Source organism: Lonchura striata, chromosome 1A, assembly GCF_050655825.1.
Source record: "Lonchura striata isolate lonStrDom1 chromosome 1A, ASM5065582v1, whole genome shotgun sequence".
NCBI classification, from domain to species: Eukaryota; Metazoa; Chordata; class Aves; order Passeriformes; family Estrildidae; genus Lonchura; species Lonchura striata.
In genome coordinates, this window is record NC_140741.1 from 16502508 (window position 1) to 16521132 (window position 18625).

The window sequence follows — 18625 nt, forward strand, 5'->3', positions numbered from 1 at the left end:
TGCAGGCTTAGCCCCATCTCTGCTCTTTCAAGCAGGCATGGAAGGGGGCGGGAGGAAACTTTCCAGCCTTTCTGGCTGTGTAAAGGAAGACCCTACGCTCCGTGTAAAAGAAAACCAACGCTGATCCCATAAACATGCATATTCACAGAGAAATGAGAGCCCCAGCACCTGGGGATGCCAGCAGGAGGCTGCTGTAAACCCTGTTCTCACCAGAAATAAATGTCTTGGTGGTTATGAAATGGGGCCCTAAGCCCTGGCTTATGTCCATGCTGGACTGGTTTCTTTAGCATGTGAAGTCAATGTAAGATGCAAAAGGTTGAAACACAGAGGTAGACGTTTTGGCTAGGGGAAGGTGGCTCATGGGCTTGAAGTGACCGAGTGGCCAACATGCTTCCAGAGGTTCCTTAGCTGGTACACAGAGGCCTGGGAAACACAGGCAGCAGCTTTGCAAGACCTAGGGAAACCAAAGTGTGCTTCCTTTCGTCATTCCCGCACCTGGAGGCAACATCTGCTGGTCAGGCCCCTCTTGCATCTCATTATGGTGGTCAGCAGGAGTTCTTAAAGGAGGGGACGAAATGCATGGTCCCTGTTGAGGATGAAAAGCTAAAACTGAACCTTTTCGGTGACAAAGCAACACAATGTCCTGGGGGTGGGGGGAAGAGTGGGACCCTCCAGGCAGTGGAGAGGCAGAAGCACTAGAAGTCTTGTCATGAAGGAGAGGTGCGTTTCTGGGGGACAAGTATCATCCTTAGGCTCCTGCAGGTAGTCGGGTTTGTGCGGAGCTTCCGCTGCTGGATTTGTCCGTAAGGAAGGGAGGAGGGGAACGGGAGTCTGACAGGGAAACCCACGTCCCCTTCCCCTGCTCGGCCACGGCGGAGGGAACCTGAGCAGAACGCAGAGACAGAGACTCTGCCGGGAGCGGGCCCGGAGGCGGCGGGAGCCCGTCCGGGGGCGGCCGGAGGGGCTCAGCCCTGGGCGGTGACCGCCAAGGCGTTCACGTACCCGTGGGGACCCACGTCCACGTCGGAGAGCCCGTGGGCCAGCGGGGCGGCGGCGGGGGCGGCGGCGGCCGGGCCGTACTTGGCGGGCGGCGGGTTGGCGGCGGGGCGGAGGAGGCAGCAGGTCTCCAGCGCCTCCAGGCCGCGGCAGGTCAGGAAGAAGAGGTTCTTCAGCATGAAGAGGGACAGCGGCTGCTGGTAGCGCAGGAGCAGGAGGCAGCGCAGCGCCAGCAGCGGCGCGTCCAGCAGCCCGGCGGGCAGCAGGAGGTGCAGGGCGAGGCGGGCGGCGCCGGGCGGGCGGGCGGCGCTGAGCTCGTACAGCCACAGCACCGGCGAGGCCAGGCAGAGGAAGTAGACGGCGATGAGCAGGTAGCGCAGCGGGGCGGGCAGCGGCGCCGGCCGCCCGGGCTGCAAGACCAGCTCCAGCAGGGAGAAGCTGTCGAGCAGGTCGAGGCAGGTGGCGAGGAAGGCGGCGGCGGCGCGGTGCTGCGGCGGCGGCTGCGGCGGCAGGAGCAGCTGCCCGGCGCCCTCGGTGCCGATGGCCCGCAGCAGGCAGTACAGCAGCGGCGCGGAGAGCGCCAGCGTGATGCGGAACCCGGTGGTGCCCAGCGGCAGGCGCAGCTCGATCAGCTCCAGGATGGAGGTGCCCAGGATCAGCGCCGCCTTGGGCGTGAAGGCGATGGAGTAGATGAGCCAGGCGAGGTGCGCGTAGGCGAAGTCGCCGCCGCGGGGGGGGACCCCGGCCCCGCGGCCCCCGGCCCCGCGGCCGCCGGGGGGGCCGTGCAGCAGCAGCGGGTGCGGCGGCGGCGGCCCCGGGGGCGGCGGGGGCCGCTCCCGGCGGCGCGCCCGGCTGTTGCGGCAGAAGAAGATGCCCCAGCCGGCCGCCAGCACCAGGTCGGTGGCGATCCAGCTGCACCAGTACAGGTCGGTGACGGCGATCAGGTAGAGGTCCAGCAGCGCGCCCTGCCCCAGCAGCAGCACCAGGGACAGCGCCTGGAAGCCCCAGCGCCGCCCTCCCCCCGCCCCGCCGGGCCCCAGCAGCGCCCCCGCCGCCGCCCCACCGCCCCCCGCCCCGCCGCCCGCCGCCGCCGCCCCGTACAGCTCCGCCGCCGTCATGCTGCGGCCCGGGCTCACGCCGCCGCCGCCGCTGCTGATGCTGCTGCTGCTGCTGGGGAGCGGCGAGGCGGCGGCGGGCAGCGGGGTGGCGGGCGGCGGCACCAGGGGCTTGCTGATGCTGCTGCTGTCCTCCTCCTCCTCCTCCTCCTCCTCCTCCTCCTCCTCCTGTTCCTCGGCGCTGCTGCGAGGGCTGCGAGGGCGGCGGGCCCGCGCCGAGCCCGAGCTCGACCCCGAGCCCCGCCGGCTGCCGCCGCTGCTGGAGCCCCTCTGGAAGAGGGGCTGCCGGTCGGCGGCGTGCGGCGGCGGCGGCGGCGGCGGCGGCGGCGGCGGCGGCTGGAAGGAGCCCGAGGAGGAGGAGACCGAGCGCTGGTTGGAGGCAGCGCGGTGCATGGTCCTCCCCGGCCCCCGAGCCGGCGCGCCGGGCCCGACGGCCGCGCCGCGGCCCCCGGCCCGCCCCCGGCCCGCCCCCCGCGCCACCGCACCGGGCCCGGGCCCGGCGGCGGCAGCGGCGGCGGTGCGGAGAGCCCGAGCGGCGGCAGCCGGCGGGGGAGCCCGGGGGCGGTGCCGAGCAGCAGCCGCAGCAGCTGCCGGAGCCGGGGCGGGCGGCTGGCGGCGGTGGGTGGGCTGGGGCTGGGGCTGGGGCTGGGGGAGAGGCTGCGCGGCCGGGGGAGAGGAGGAGGGGGGCGAGAACGGGAGGGTGAGGAAGGCGCCCCCGCCCTATCCTCGGGGATGCTCCCCTTCCACATGTCGGAGAGCATCTTGCCTCCTGCCCCGCAGGAACCACGCGAATGGGGCGAGTCGCCCATGGCCATGGCACAGCACCGCGGCACCCATTCCGTAATATCGGAAGTGCTTCGCTCTCCCCTGGCTGGCCCCAGGCTGGCCAAGACAAAGACCACTTGGCCTGGCACAGAGCCTACATTGAAGCGCTCATTTGTGGCTCATCTGCGCTGCTGGACATTCATCTGCCCCTACATTTGGTCTGGTGTGCTTGTTCATCGAAGTAAGTGTCTTTTATCCCAACAATTTTCTGAGTTGAGCCAACCCAAATGCTGAGGGCTCTGCCCAGTTTGCCATGATGCGATAGAGCCTTTGAATTGATATGAATAGCTCTAGAGTTATTACTTCTACTGAAAGCAACAATCAGGACCTTTCTTGACCCACTATTAATGGCCTCAAATTGAGCTTAATAGCTGGCTGCCTCTGTTTATCACCAGAACTAATGGCTTGGCACGTCGTGTTCCAAAGTGGCTTGGTGCTCAGCATCACCAGCTCCTCATTTGTGCCTGTGCTCACCAGTGATGAGCCAGGTGCTGCCTGACAATGATGTGAAGCACATCGAATAAACTGTCTCCACAAATGTCTTTATTAACTACACTTTGCGATAAAGATCCAAAATAGCTTCACATTTTTAGCATGTTGCTGAATCAACACATGGCACTGAGCAAATGCTGCTTAAGACTGGGAAAGGACATCCAGGACAGCAGTGACAACCATCTAATAAATGTTATTGCAGACTCCCTGAGGAGCCCTGCTTCAGTCAATGTCCCTGGCTGCTCCTGGTTACAAAGAGAAATCAGTCTAGGATGCAATGAGGATTCATGCTTAAACTTGAAGCAAAGTAAGGGGGAAAACTGAGTAAGGGAAAAAGAGAACATGGGGTGCATTGACACAAAGACTTCTTTGGGCACACAGCAACAATCAGGAGTACAAGCACGGGAAGAGAAACAGTCACAGCAAAAGCATTGCTGTCAGCGGAGACTGGAGCAAGGGGGTGCAGATAAATTAGTTTTCTAAAAGCATGGTCAGAACAGAGGGGGAAAGAAGGTAACTGGTGGCTATGCAAGCTTTAATATGGTTATTTGGGCAGCACAGCACTGCAATGGTACCACATCTAGGGATAGCAACAAGCAGCTGTTCCCATGGTCCCCCGCTACCCTGCCCCTAAACCCATGCTGCTGCATCCCTGCTTCCATACCCTGCTTGGCTGGGCTGCAGCTCAGAGGGGAAACATCTATTTTGTGCTACACTAACACTGTTTTTGCAATGTTGGGATATACTTGCCAAGATTCAGCCTTGTACCAGCAGTGCCTGTGTCACTGCCCTCCTCTCAGTCCCCTTGTCAGGGTGCCCAGCAGAGATGAGACTGAACACGCCATGTGTTTCCTTGCTGAGGGCTTTCTCACTAACTCCACATTTCCATTACCAAATAAAAACAATTACTTTCAAGAAGGTCACCAATTTTAGCCCTCCAAAGAGGGCTGTTGCCATTTTTTTTCCAGCAGGTGGCTGCATGACATCCTGAGGGCTGAAGACCTCTCAGAGCAGGCTCCCAGCAGCCCTGTGCAGCGCTGCCTGCCTGCATTTAGCCTGGGCAGCTTGTGGGCCTCTGTCAAGGTGCTTGGCCCAGGCATCACACCTCTGGCACCCCCTCTGCCCTCTGCCTTTCCCAGGGGCTGCTCCCCATGATCCACATCCCACATCAATGCCTCAAAGGTGCTGCTAGGTTGCTGCAGCAACACAGGGGCCCTTGTTCCCTCTGCATTGTGGGGGCCCACGACCACCCATCACAGGAATGTGGCAAGGTTCTGTGTGCAGCGTGGTGAGCAGCTTGGCCTGAGGAGATTCAAGATGCAAGACAGAGAGCAGTGATCCACCTGCCTTCCTTGCCAGATACACTCCCATCACGTTGGCTTTACTCTCTAGCCTCCAGGGTTGTGTGGAGTGTCAGGGATGAGAGCCTGGGCAAGGCTTTCTCTCTTTGACTGACTTTACTGCCCAAGAAAAATCTATGACCAAACAATTGCTTAGACTTTTGTCTACAAAAGTCTACAATTTTTGTACAAACACTCCACTGAAGGCTCTGTGGGATGTCTCTGTTTCATAGGGAGCAGGAGGCTGGAGTCCATGGCCAAGGAGGATGATTGCTCTCTATGGCACTCTTTCATGCTCCTTGGCAGGTGTTGGGAGTTGCCCAGTTCAGGAAAGCTCAGAGTGGTGTGATACCAGCTGTGCCTCCTGATTTGGTTTCCACAGAAAGGCTGGGTTAGATGACAGTGTAAGTCTGTGTGGCCCATGGTAGAGGATAAAACCACATTCTTACGTTCTGGATTCTGACTTTTATCCAAGGTGGGTGGGCCCCTTCACCTGACTCTTCTCAGGCAAGCCACGATTCATGTGTGGTCAGCCCTCGACATTAGCTGAATTGATCTTGGTTGTGCCACATTCTGCTGCAAGGGGAGCTTTCCACTTCTACAAGAGGATGTGGAGTGAAAACCAAGCATCCGTCTGGGCTGCTCAGGGCAACAGCCCTCATGAGGAAAGAGCTGGTCCTGCCCTACCCGGGCAGCAGACAGGGACAGCTTTGCCTCGTTGGCTGTCATGCTCTGGATTTCCTGAGCAATGCAATTCCCTGTGTGCCGTAGGCTGGACATTTTCACTCAGCTGCCCCGCAGCCTGTCACAGGCACTCACACCTCTGCTTTTGATCCAGGCACTCATTTCACAAAGAAGCCTCATTCCCTAAAGCTTTGGGTGGCTGGCTGGTGTAAAGGGAACTGGGTGGGAATCCCTGGGCTTTGGGGGGGGGGGGTGGGGGGGGTGGGCTGTCACCCACAGCTGGTGTGCAGACCTGGGAAATGGGCTCTGGCCCTGCCAGCCAGGTGATGTGGAGAGCTGGGAGCAGGGAATTGAGGCAGCTGGGTGCTCAGGGGGCCTGCTGGGCTGAAGCTGTGTGAGCAGGACAAGAGCAGGCTCGTGGAGATGGTTCTCCAGACACCACAGGATACCTGCTGGGGCTGTGAAGGTTCTTGCACCCAAGTAGGTAAGTGGGAACAGGGAGGACCTGCGGCTGCATGGCAAGGGCAGCTATGACAAGGAATGGGGGAACACCAGGTAGGAGAGTGGAAGCTCAAGGGCTTCCTTGGTCTAAGCATAGGCTCCAGCAGTGCAAACACAACGCAAACAAAGAGGTGAGGGTAAGAAAAGAGCTTATTTGTAGGAAAGGAAGCAGAAATTGTGCCTCTGCTTTAAAATGGGAACGAGGGGGAAATTACTTCTACACGAGAAAGCACTGAAGAGCTTTTTGTAGCACACTGTAGGATGAGATATGACAAGCTGATGCTTCCCATGTGATTCAGTTATTTAATGCAATGTGCACTCCTTGGATGTGTTAGTGCTTAACCATTACCGTTAAAACATAAAAAAGTGAAACTATAAATAGCTTCTACACTTTAGCAGCTCCCAAGCTATGTTTTTGGCTTTTTTATGTATTTGTGTGTATGCACAGAGATGTGTGTGTATACATACATTTAAAGGCAAAGAGCAGACAGAGTTTTGTGCAATAGTCATACTGAATATCTAAAATGCTACCATTTTTAGTTTACACTACAAGTGGAAACAAGGGTGCCCTCAAAAATACCCCTGCTGGGGGAAGGCAAAACTTTCTTGAGGGCTGAACTTGGGAGGAAAAAAAATAATTATTCCATTTCTTGGGGGAAGAAAATAAAAAAAAAAAAGAAAAACAGGGCAGATATATGCCTGAAAGAAAGACCAGAAACTAGATACCTAATTATACCCTGCAGTAAGCTGTCAGAAACTGGCAGCAGTGGGAGGGAAGGAGGCAAAGCTGATCTCAAGGAGTTCAAGCATAATCTGCTCCAACCATACTTAAAATGCCTTTTGTGTGGGAAAGGAAGCTTCTGGGATTCTCTGACATGTGCTTTGTGCTGCACTTACCTAACCCGTTCAAATGGTCAGGGCTGAAGTGACAGATAAGTGTAAAAAATTTTCACCTGGCCAGCACCAAAATTCAACGATGCCTTGGCTTCTAAATACAGCCTTTGTAACTGAACTGCTGATCCTGTGTTATGGTTCAGGGAACGCAGATCCTCTTCAAAAGGATACTGGAGTGTTAACAGTCTATTGCTTGTAATTACATTTCAGTTCAAAGAACTTTCAATGCTAGCAGAAAGTGCCAAGACATTTGTTTTCATGCTTGTAGCAGGGTAGGAGCTTGGAGAGTGGATTTGGGGTTTGTTTTTGGTATTTTGTCTTCACTCAGTCTTATCACAGAGCATCTATTGATGTGACCTTGAGAAAGTGAAAGTTCTTCACGGTTTAGATGACTGAAAAGTAGGTTTACTATAGTGAATTAAGAGAAGTGTTTTCTTGATGGAGGTTTGGCTCCTAGAGATCACGTAGCTGCCCTGCTGGTGCAGGGTTTTAAACTGTTGCAGACTGGATCTATGAAGGTCTGTAAGTGCATAGTGTTAATCAAATTAACTGCACCAGTAAAAAAAAAAAAAAAAAACATAAAGATTTGTGCTTTTATAATTGGGGTTAGGAAGGCCTGGCAATGGAAAGGTTTGGACAGGCCCATAAAGGTACCAGGGCAAGCAGGGACCAAACACTTCCCAGGGGTTACCCTGGGAGGCATTTCTCACAGCATTCCCCTGGGAGCAAACTCCTCCAGCGCTCTCAATCCTTTTGTTCAAGTTGGTCCTTCTTCGGTGTTTAACTCTGCAATTTAGGCTGGGTAAGGATTTCTATGGTTCTCTAACTTCCAGCTCAGCCTCTCCTACCAGGGACACCTTAACCTTAGGCTGCCCTTGTGCTCTGACAATAGTGGTTAAAAGCATGCACCTGAGAGTTTCAGCTTGTGATCTCTCCCTGCTTAACTAAACCTTGATTAGCCTCACCTTGGGTGAGTGCTCCAACTACCAGAGCACTGGATAAAAGCAGGAAGCTGATTAACACTTGTTATCAGTATTTATTAGAGGATGGGGCTGTAGGTCACTTCTCCAGGCTACAGAATATAATTCAATTCCTCTCTCTGCTGAGATTGGGAATCCTTGTCCAGCCCCTCCAAAACTGCTTTACTGATTGTTGCTTCCAACATCAAGTTCTCAGAACTCTGCATCATACTTGTGTTGCTGTCTAATGTGCCTCCTGTGAGCTGTGAACTTGTAGATGGGAAACTTTTTGATAAAATATGAAAACCATGCAAGTGGATTGGCTGTTTCTAGATTATTAAAGATGATGGTTTCACCTAGCAGGATCTTGAATTTTCCATTGAAATCAGGGGAAGATTTTGGTTCTAGTCTGAAAGGTTGCTAGTCAATTGCTGAAGGGGTATCTTTCAGGGTGGGTTCCCTCAGGAAAATCTGGTAATAGCTTGAAGAACTGGAAAAAAGAAAAAAGAAAAAGCAAACAGAATTTGCCCTAATAATCTTCTAGGGCAAAGATGTGAAAGAGAGCAGGATAATATCCATTAAATGTACACACAGGAAGTTAAAATTAATTTCAAAGGAAACATCTTTTATTCTTTTACATATGTGTTTGAATAAAACAGCAACTTTGTAACTGCATTGAAATTAATATGAAATCTAAAATAATCACAGTTTGTGATTTCTCTGAATGATCTATAATCACTCTTCTACAGTGCACATGCCACAATCTGAAACATTACCATTTCTTGGAGGGAGAAATACGTGGCAGGATTAGGACTGGAAGGAAGGGGACAGCAGTGTTAGCCGAATGCCAGGTTAGCAGTTGCATGTGTCCTGTGGAATAAAGGAATTTACTTCTCTGGCCACTATATTATTGCATGCCATAAAAGCTCTTGGCTTCAGATCCAAAACAAGGTTCCTTCCTGCTAGTCTCAGTTGCAAGCTCCCTTCTGGCTTGACTAAAACCTGTTCATCTTTGGAAGATGGAGTTGCTAGGATCAGGTCTTTGCCCTGTTTGTTGTACAAGGCAGTGCACCATATAAATATTAAGGTATTGGATCAGCAGTGAAGTCCCCTCTCCTGCTTGGTCCCATAATTTGCACAGAAGGATGACAGCTCCAAAGGACAGAACAGGACTGCTTCAGAGACACCTCTTCTGAGCAACACATGAGACAAAGGAAGAGTTTCATTCCAGCCATGCTGGAAGCTAATTCCAGGAAGCTGCAGTTCTAAGGAAAAAGGATTTCACCGGATTTGGCAATAACAGATGTCCATAAATTAACTGGAGATAAGCTACAAGCCTGTAAAACACTCTAGCACAGCTCATGGAACAGAGGAGACTTGCCAAGCAATGTCATTAACAGAAACCTTTCAGAATCAAGCCACTGTCCAACAGCAGCTGGAGAAGCCAGATTTCCTACTCCATCCAGTGGGTCCATGCAATTCCCTGGCAGGGACTTGGACAAAGTGCACTGTTTCAAGGAGCTAAGAAGGGGAAGAAGGGAAAGGTCTTTGCATTGCTCAGACCAAGGGCAGCCCATCTGGCTAATTAGTGCAGAGAGCAACAAAGCAGAGTTTTTTATGCAATAAAATATGAATTAGGGAAGAGGGTACAAGATATTTCTAGATTCCTTCTCCTCCCTTCTGTTCAATTTCAATTTGCAAGCAAAGCATTATTTTAAAATTCCTTATCACTTAAGTTCCTCCTACGCTTTTTTAAGACTCACAGATCATTGGTGAGAAAAAAAAAAAAATAACCAAATCCAGAGCTAAAAGCAGATTTGGCATCTGAAACAGATTCACTTCAGTCAGCTCACCTCTACTGCTATTCCAAAGATGGAGATGCCTGGCTCCCTCTCTGTGCAAATACAAACCTCCTCCTTGGAAGAGGTGCCACAGCCCTCAGGGTACAGTGGCTCAGCAGCACCTTTTCTCTGAGTAACTGGCACCACACTTCTAACAAGTACCAAGACAGAGCTCTGCCAAAGGCTGGCTGCAGATGGACAGACCTCAGCATTTCTGCAATCAGCACTCACCATGCTGGAGGTGTGGCTCATTTTTCCTGCCAGCAACCAGCTCCCTGAGGTCTATCTATGAGGACCATTCCAAGGAATCCCATGGAAGTTACCACCCAAGTCAGCAAGCACTGCAAACAAAGGGAGTGTTCCTTTTTCTGCAGTGGATGGCTCCTCTGAAGCGTGAGGTTGAGGGACACTGGAGGTACCCTAAGAATAAATGGGGTTTGGGCTCCAGTTTTAGGCCCTGCACATTGAGTGCACAACTGTGACTGTGGAGAGGTGCTGCAGCTAAAGGATCTTCCCTGTGCTATATCCCAAGTCCTTCCCTGTGCTTGCTCTTCTGGGAACTGCAGACAAGCCCTTGTTTTGTGCAATGAGATGAAATGGCAATTTCCTTCTCTCTCCAGTGAAAGGAAAAGGATTCAAATCCGTGTTCTTCCCATTACAGAAGCTTTCAGAAGCAGTCAAGCCCATTTTCATCCTGATGAGACAAAGGGGAAAAACACCAAGTAGTGGTAAGAGGAAGAAACTGCTTCCCATTGTGGATTTCACAGAGGGAAACGTATGCAAAGAGGTATTTTTCTGCTCCTATTCATGAAGGATAGATAAACAGAAAAGGAACTCTTTTGCCTGGATAACTGAAAGAGCACTTGATCTGCTTCACACACAGAGCCTGGCACAACTTAAGGATAGACCCTACGCTGCAGCGACCTTCCTAGGAAGACACATCAGTATGGAGAGGAGGGAGAGCTGCTGGAACAGAATTTCAGTGCACACGGATGCTGAGATTTGAATTAAGAACTCAGACTTCTGTGCAGAACATCTTGTTTGCACCTTGTGTATGGAGCTGCCTGGTAAAGCAGGAAGGTGGAAAGAAGAGGCAGATCAGACCCGTTTCTGATATTTCAGTGTAGTGTGAGCTGACTGTAATTAGGCTGACCATAATTAGGAAAACCAACTCAGTTGTGTTGGCTCCAAGGCTTTTCATCACATAAAGGCTGATTTGTGCTTCTAAAATCACAGTGCTCCTCTGGAATTAAGACACTCCTCACTAAGGCAAATCTTTCCCAATAATTTCTCATGCAAAACTGTCTTGCTTATCTTCTTTGGAATGTCTATGGAGACACAAGTCTTATCTTTCTGTGGATAGGAGAGCTAGGAGAACAGAGGCAATAGAAGGTGCATGTTGTTAGGGAAATGTTCCTGGGCAGGCAAGTTCCAGCTGCTAATTCATGTTAGGAGGACTCTACCTGCATGTTAAAGAAAGAGGAGGGACCAGAGGTCAGACTGTATGGGGTATTCCTGAGCTGCAAACCACATGAGAGATGAGAGTAACAAAAGATCTGGAAGACACAGACATTTTTATTCTAAAAGATCAGGCCTGGGAGTCTGGGGCTCTGGTACTATCCTGGCCTGATGATCTCTTTGAATCTTTGCATGCAAGGAAGGAGCAAAGGTGGACTGTGACTCTTTTTGTTTGGCCCTTGTTCCAAAGAAGGGCCCCTCTTGGAAGCTGTGCCAGCTGGAGCAGGTGGATGTTCCTTGAAACAGTTGGGATCAGAGTGGGTGCCAAAAGAGCCTCTTGCTGCAGCACTGAGTTCTGGGCAAAGACAACTCTGCCAATTCAAACTCCGTGGTGGTTTCCTCTGCTGCCGAATGCAGGCTGCTGGCTCCCTAGTGGGATGTGAAAAGGCAGGGGTGTTCACAGAATGCTAAACAGGGGGGAGGGAACAATATAACTTTCACCTCAGCCCTGCAGCAAGTTGCTCTGGCTACTGAAGCTTCCTTTGAGGGGCCCTGCCTCTCCACAGCTGCCAGATGACTGCAAAACAGAACTTTGTTTCAGGCTGACAGTGATGCAGGGGCAAATCCCCAGGCAAAGAGAATTTGTTCGAGTCCATAGGCACTTACTCTTCACAAGGAGAATGTTAAGCCTTGAAGCCCTCTCTTGGCATGGAGCCACCACAGCCCAGCTTCTGACATGCTCGAGTCACAGCCTGGACAAACAGCTCATTCTACAAATGGCTGATAGTGGCTCCTTGTGTGGGGAAGAGCTTCGCCCTCAAACAGCTCACAAAGAGGAGGGTGGGCTCCCCTGATCTTTGCACACAAAGTGTGGAAAAGAATGAGCTGTGAGAGCTGAACAAAATGGGGATTGCTGGGACAAGCGTACTCCTTATACCCTGTTTCCATTATGGCTCAATTATGGCTGGCAGCAATGTACAATCACAGTTCAAAGTCTGTGGGCAGCTGTCAGGATGGCAGATGAGTACCAATAACATCAAGGGGCTTTTAGTGCTGCAACAGGGAGTTTTCTTTAACATTAGCTAGATTAAAAAATCACCCCAGGTCCCTCCCCATTCTTCCCCTCTACCCTTTCCAGTACATAAACCCCCTTACAGCAAATCTTTAGGCACACCTGTCTTAACCCCTAGCTCCAGTTTTCTTTTTTAAAAGCAAGTTGCACAGCATCATCCACATCCTGCACTATGTAAGATGCCTCTAGCAGGCTGGGGTCGAAGGAGAAGTCCCGATGTCCATGGAACACTGTCTCCACTGTTTTCTTGGGAATGTCGCCGTTGTGGCGGTAGACCCCAGTGCAGACCAGAATCGACTCGCAGCTCTCCACCGAGTTGTTGCAGTCATTCCTCAGCTCCAGGGAAACCTCAACCTGGGGACTGGCTGCCTGTGGGCTCCTCTTCAGCCCAGCCTGGACCTGGCTCTGCTGAGCTGACTTGAGGTAGTTGTTGTAGAGGTTTGCCCCATAGACGTCAGACATAGGGTTATCCCTGGATAAGGTCACAGTGTGAAACAGAAAGGAGAAACAAGCCCATGGGAATGGGCTCAGAAATGAGAAACAAGCCCTCTGGCTCTGGGGGCATCAGATTAAGACAGCACTGAAGGAGAAAGGCATGTGAGATAGTTGCTAACATCATGAGGAGCAACTGGAGTGGGCCAGTGAGTCTACCCACCAGTGAGTCCTGCTCAGGACATGTGCACCTTTCAAAGGGGAGACAGCACATCCCAAGCACCCAGAGCAGTTTCAGCCACCACTGGATAATAACTCCCACATTCCCGAAGTGTTTGGCCAAACTGAGCTAACACTACTACATCTGGGCCTCTTAATTGTGTCTTTAATTGAGTCACCCTATGTGCATTCTGCATCCTGCAATCCACAGCTTTGCTGTGTAGGGTGCAAAAAGCTAGCAAGCCTCTGTTCCAGGATGCGAGGCTCCAGAAACACCATCGGAATTTTGGTATTAACTTTAGAAATATCCAGAGGGGAAAAAAACCCAAGCAAGTAAGCACCACAAAAAAACCCAAAAACAAACAAAAACCAAAAACAAACAAAAAAAAAACCAACAAAAAAAAACTAAACCCACCAAAAAAACCAAACAAAACCAAAAAAAACACCACCACCACTAAAGAACAATCATTTTGCAACTCCCCAAGGAAACCAGGAGGAAGAAGTCTCTTACCCAACTGCATAGAGGCGTCGGATGGGAGCCTTCCAGCCCTGCTTCTCTGCCTGCTGTTGGATCAAGTATCGGGCATAGCGATAGGTGACTGGGCTGGGTTTGCCAATCAAGGCCTCATACTTCAGCTCCCTGCCTGTCACCTTCTTGTAAATGCTCTCCAAGCAGAGAAGGAAAGTGCCGTGGCCAAACCTGCCCCAGAAAAGAGGTCATCAGCATCCCCAGAAACACCAGTGGAGCAAGCAAGCACTCCTTGGTTATTGCCTGCTTTGGACATGGTGCCCACACACACTTCCACAGACAGTGGTCTGGCTTTTGCTGCTCCCCAGGTTTTAGCCTTTTTTTCTCATGCAGCTTTCATGTCTCTGCTGCTAATTACATCATACAATCAAGCTCTTAAAACATTCAAATGCTGAAAAAACACAGTAGGAAAAGATGATCTCCACAAGAGGAGTATGAAATTGGCTAAACCAAACACCACACGTGCTTTTCACCTGGGCATCTTGGCTTCAGCCATCCACAGGAGGTCCATGTTGCAGGCAAGGATAGGCAAATGAGGGTATGGTAAATCCTGAAGCTCTGCCCCAGGGTTCCCATTGCTCAGGAGTACATCAGCAATGAGTTGCAGGCTTGTCTCCCACCTCACTGGCTCACCAAACAGAATCACTCCTGCAAGATTTGGAGGAAACTGTTTGGAAACTCACAGCATTCAAAAGCCACCCGCTCACAAAACCCCTCCTGTGCTGGGCTGCCCTGGCAAGTACAGCTACCAGTGGAACATGGCTGGTGCCAAGGCTTCAGTCTGCACATCATTGCACCATGTGCACCACTGGTTCCAGATACTGGCACATGGCACAGGAAAAAGTTGCTTTTATCCATCTTTTTCCAGCAGCGAGGCTGCCTCCTGGCTGCACCCTCTGAATATGCTGCCCATGGATAGCAGTGAGCTGACAGCACATCATTAGCTCCCATCCCAGCTGGCCTGCATTGCTCTTAGCTCTGCTGGCTGCTCATAGGTAAACACAGGCCACTGCTTACCTTCTATAGTGGGGAAGCCAGTGGTGGGAGGAGGCTGCCAGAAGAAAGGAAAGGCTGGATTAGTAATGCAAAACCTAATGCCATCTCCAAAATAAAGCTAAAAACGCCTCCCTTGAACCTGCCAAGGCAGTTCCATAACACGGCAGGACAAAGCCACCTGGAACCATGAAAGAATATTTTTTTTTCCCCTCCCCCATCCCAGATGGGATTTCACAGATCTTGTACTCCTGTCTCAGAGCTGGAGATGTCAACCAAACCACCTTACCCCTCACAGCAAGGAACAGCAATGGAAGGCAGGCGTGGCATGAGAAAGGAGAGGGGAGAGTCACTGCCCTTTCTGCAGGAGCCAACACTGGGAAGAGCAGAGGGGCTGCTTGCTCAGGGTCAGTGCCAGGCTCCTGCTAAGGCACCTCACTGGCAGCTGCCCTGTCCCTTTGCTGTGACCACCTCTGCAGCAGAACACCCCTTCTGCTGATATTTCAGGAAATTACCAGTTCTTTCGGCCTCCGGCTCAGGTCCACCATGTCTAATAGGGGATATGCCTTCCTCAGGGCCTCTATGGTGACCACATGCTTGAACCCCAGGCTAGTTCAGACCATCAAGGAATGTTGTGGAGACTGGTTTGTTTGGGTTTTTTTTTAAGTGACAGTTTTTCTTTAAGTTACTTGCAGAAGAATCTATAGGATTATGGAATGTAAGTCCTAGTAACACAGCAGTTAAAGCATAAACTTATGGTTTTCAGCCAGACAAGGAACCCTTCCACTAGACCAAACTGAAGCCCCATTATATTTGAGTTCCTTCAACTGCTGTCAGATTCTGGAGAAAACCTCATCGCTGGGACAGCTGGGAGTGATCTCTAATGGGCTTTGCCCTGAAAGAATGGGAGAAGCACAGCTTTATCTCAAAAATGAGACACCTAACGCTGACGAGTCCTCATGGTCACATCCCACCAACAAAACAGCAATCACAGGAGAAGTCATGAGCATGAGAAGCCAAACACTGAACAGGGGAGCCAGGAAGTGACCAGCACGGAGACCAACAGCACCTGAGCCTGTCCATAAGGACGCTGCCCCATAAGGTAAGCTCAATGACCTTCGTGTCTCCTTGCGCTTCAGGACTGAGCAAGCGAGTGCCAGGCTAGGGGAAGGGCAGGAGCAGCAGCCTGAGCCGGGGCGCCGCAGCAGCACAGAGCACCACGAGGCGCAAAGGATACTCGTGGGCGTTCTCCTCCAGGGGCCCCTGCCCGGCCACCAGCATGCACCTCTGGTGGAACTGGCTGAAGAGCTGCAGGGGGCTGTGGGACAGGACCACCTGCTCCGGAGACACCTGCGGGACGGAGGAGAGGCCGGCTGGGAGCCCAGAGAGGATTTCGCCCCCTTCTCCCGGCATCGCTGCCAGCTGCCCCTCCGCAGCCCCTGGGGCCGGGCCGGGCATGGGGGGGCTCGGGTCCCTCCTGCCGCCGCCCCGCCAGCGTTACCTGCAGCCCCAGCGCCTGGGACAGCTCTCGGGCCTTGGCCGAGCGCAGGCAGTTCCCGGCGTTGGTCAGGAACACGACGGGCACCCGCAGCCGCCCGCCGCCGTCCGCCAGCCTCTGGAAGGCGCGGCGGGCGGCGGGCACGGGCTGGCTGCCCCGCACCAGCACGCCGTCCACATCGAACAGGAACCCGAAGGCCGGCGGCTGCAAGGCGAGCGGAGGGCGCGATCAGCCGGGAGCCTCCCCGCCCGCCCCGCGCCCGCCCCGCGTCCCTCCGCGCACGCACCCGGCTGCAGAGCCCGCGGGCCGGCGGCCGCCGCAGCAGCGCCCGGCCGGCCCGCAGCGAGCCGCGCAGCGCCATCCGCCCCGGGCACAGCGCCGCTGGACTACAGCTCCCATCGGCCCCGGCACACCGGACTGCAGCTCCCATCGGCCCCGGCACACCGGACTACAGCTCCCATCGGCCCCGGCACACCGGACTGCAGCTCCCATCCGCCCCGGCACACCGGACTGCAGCTGCCATCCGCCCCGGCACACCGGCCTGCAGCTCCCATCGGCCCCGGCACACCGGCCTGCAGCTCCCATCGGCCCCGGCACACCGGACTGCAGCTGCCATCCGCCCCGGCACACCGGACTGCAGCTCCCATCCGCCCCGGCACACCGGACTACAGCTCCCATCGGCCCCGGCACACCGGACTGCAGCTCCCATCCGCCCCGGCACACCGGCCTGCAGCTGCCCGCGGCCGGCGTCCTGCCGGCCCGCCGGGGGCTCTGAGGGAAGGGCGCTGCCCCTGCTTCGGGCTGAGCGGGGCTGCGGGTTTGGGCAGAGCTGGAGGGAGGAGCGGGTGTTGGAAGCAGCAGCGGAGCTGGCAGGACCCCGATGCGGAGGGGCACAAGCAGCCCTGCCATGGCAGAGGGGGAGGAAGGCTTCGAGCCCTGCGATGCGGTCGCGGCGGGTTTATCTTTCTCACGGAGGCGCGGCACGGGACGCTGTCGGGCTTGTGCGCGGCCCGGGATCGGGATCGGGATGAGGAGGAGGGCGTGGGCCGGGCACAGCCTGGTTTCGGCCCGGCTGGTTCCTGCCCAGCCTGTCGCCCCTGCCAGCCGGCCGGGCACGCAGTGTCCCCGGGGACTCGGCACGGGGGAGTCCCGCTCCAGTGCTGCCTCCGGCGCTGCGCGCCTCCGACGAGAAACTGAGGCGTGGAGAAGGGCAGCGAAGCTGGGGAAGGGTCTGGGGTTCTGTGAGGAGTAGCTGAGGGAGCTGGGGCTGGAAGAGAGGCCCAGGGGACCTTTTCGCTCTCTACCACTCCCTGACAGGAGGGCACAGCCAGATGGGGGTCGGGCTCTTCCCGCAGGCAGCAGCGACAGGACAAGAGGACAGAGGCTCAAGGTGTGGACATCAGGAAGGATTTCTTCACTGAAAGCGTAGTCAGGTATTGGAACGGACTGCCTAGGGAGGTGGTGGGATCACCATCCCTGGAGGTGTTCAAGAAATGACTGGATGTGGCAATTACTGCCATGGTCTGATTGACAGGGTGGTGGTCAGTTAGTTTGGACTTGATGACCTTTTCCAGCCTTAAGAACTCTGAGTTTCTGTCCTGCCTTTGCTCAGCCTTTTCTATGCAAACTCTTTTTCCTACAGATAAATAAGGTTCTCTATAACTCTGGTCACTTTTACTCTGACAGACTGCATCCCTCTTTCCTGCAACCTGAAACAAAAATCTTTTTTGCTGAATTCAGCTGAGGTCCTTCCAAACCTGGAGAAAGTAAAAGCTTCGTTTCACATCCATGGAGATGAAACAATGTTTGTTTGCTTTCTGACTGGGCTTAGGATCTCCCGAGTCCCTCGACAGGGCAGGTTTAACACGTATGACTTTAGGCATCAATTACACAGTGTAATTGTTTGTTTTTACGCTTCCATTGCCATGAACACCAACCTTAATTTGTTTTTGACCCACTTCAACACCCAGAGCCCTATTTGCAGAGCTATTAAAGCATTGGCAATTCAGAGATACACATTTGTACAGATGGTTATTCCTCCTTAAGTGCTTTTGCCTTAACTGAATTACCTACCGTTTATTTTCTGTAATTTCCTCAGTTTGCCAACATCACTTTAGTTTTTCTGAAGTGTTTGCAGCTCATCCTGCTCTGGCAAAATGTGTGCTGGCTTTGGAGACATTACTGAAAATATTTAGCTCCATGAAGAACTGTGCTTCAAACCTTCTTCCACCAGCACAAGGAAGCCAGCTACAGCTACTCTGAAGTGTGCCTTCTCAACTATGTACAAACCAGAGGCCTCCAACCCTCACATTCCCTGGCTGTCGATGAAAAATAGTCAGAGAGGCAAAGACTTTCTGAAAATAATGACAAACACAGGAGCCTTGTCTCGAGTGCTTCTCACCCATCCACCGAGGCAGTCCCTCCTGGCAGAGTGAAAATGTGATTGATTTGCTGTGATTTCTGCTTAGGGTATTTGCTAATGTGGATTTATGGCCTTTTAATGATACAGCCACTTGCAAGTTAGACAGGTTGTTTTGCTTGCTGGTTTCTGTGCCTCTAGACTGAACTGCACTTGGGAATGTGGGGGTCTGTCAGTCCCTTTAAGTGTAGGGATACTTTTGCCCCTTCCTGTTTCCAAGACGTGCAAAAGAGCTGGAAGAGACATCTAGTCTGTTCCTGCAGAGATTTCATTGCTAAAAAAAGGGAAAAAAAATTAGTGTATTAAATATCCAGGAGTTCTGGTGAGGAGGAGAGGTAGACAGCTTGGGGGTTTTGTG

At 53.2% G+C, this 18625-nt stretch overlaps 2 protein-coding genes and 1 long non-coding RNA gene across 6 annotated transcripts; 1 reads left to right on the plus strand and 2 right to left on the minus strand.

Moving 5' to 3' along the window:
* Window positions 1-826: 826 nt before the first annotated feature.
* On the minus strand, window positions 827-2560 carry TMEM121B (transmembrane protein 121B). The gene has a single exon (XM_085569582.1). It carries the CDS (start codon window positions 2502-2504, stop codon window positions 966-968), a length of 1539 nt encoding a protein of 512 aa, XP_085425708.1. The 5' UTR covers window positions 2505-2560; the 3' UTR covers window positions 827-965.
* A 443-nt stretch (window positions 2561-3003) lies between these two features.
* LOC110472922 (uncharacterized) lies at window positions 3004-3474 on the plus strand. Its single transcript, XR_002465783.3, has 2 exons — window positions 3004-3117; window positions 3332-3474. It is a non-coding gene; the product is annotated as an uncharacterized LOC110472922 (long non-coding RNA).
* A 4936-nt stretch (window positions 3475-8410) lies between these two features.
* HDHD5 (haloacid dehalogenase like hydrolase domain containing 5) lies at window positions 8411-16238 on the minus strand. 4 transcript variants are annotated; one of them, XM_085569584.1, is made up of 9 exons: window positions 16135-16238; window positions 15852-16052; window positions 15588-15700; window positions 14866-14959; window positions 14375-14408; window positions 13831-14005; window positions 13340-13528; window positions 12280-12649; window positions 8411-10341 (listed from the first exon to the last, which is right to left on the minus strand). In XM_085569584.1, exons 1-8 carry the CDS (start codon window positions 16207-16209, stop codon window positions 12292-12294), a joined length of 1239 nt encoding a protein of 412 aa, XP_085425710.1. In that variant the 5' UTR covers window positions 16210-16238; the 3' UTR covers window positions 8411-10341; window positions 12280-12291. The 4 variants fall into 4 exon arrangements, with proteins under 4 accessions (XP_085425710.1, XP_085425711.1, XP_085425709.1 ...); XM_085569585.1 differs by lacking the exon at window positions 12280-12649; XM_085569583.1 differs by having other exon boundaries at window positions 8411-12649.
* Window positions 16239-18625: the final 2387 nt, after the last annotated feature.

Excerpts from the sequence above, each read along its gene's own strand:
- TMEM121B (XM_085569582.1), bottom strand. The coding sequence starts at position 2,504 with ATGCACCGCGCTGCCTCCAACCAGCGCTCGGTCTCCTCCTCCTCGGGC.
- HDHD5 (XM_085569584.1), bottom strand. The coding sequence starts at position 16,209 with ATGGCGCTGCGCGGCTCGCTGCGGGCCGGCCGGGCGCTGCTGCGGCGG. Across the intron at positions 15,701-15,851 it reads CCCAGGCGCTGGGGCTGCAG|GTGTCTCCGGAGCAGGTGGT; the intron begins GTAACGCTGGCG and ends TCCGTCCCGCAG. Across the intron at positions 12,650-13,339 it reads CGACGCCTCTATGCAGTTGG|GGATAACCCTATGTCTGACG; the intron begins GTAAGAGACTTC and ends GACCTTATCCAG.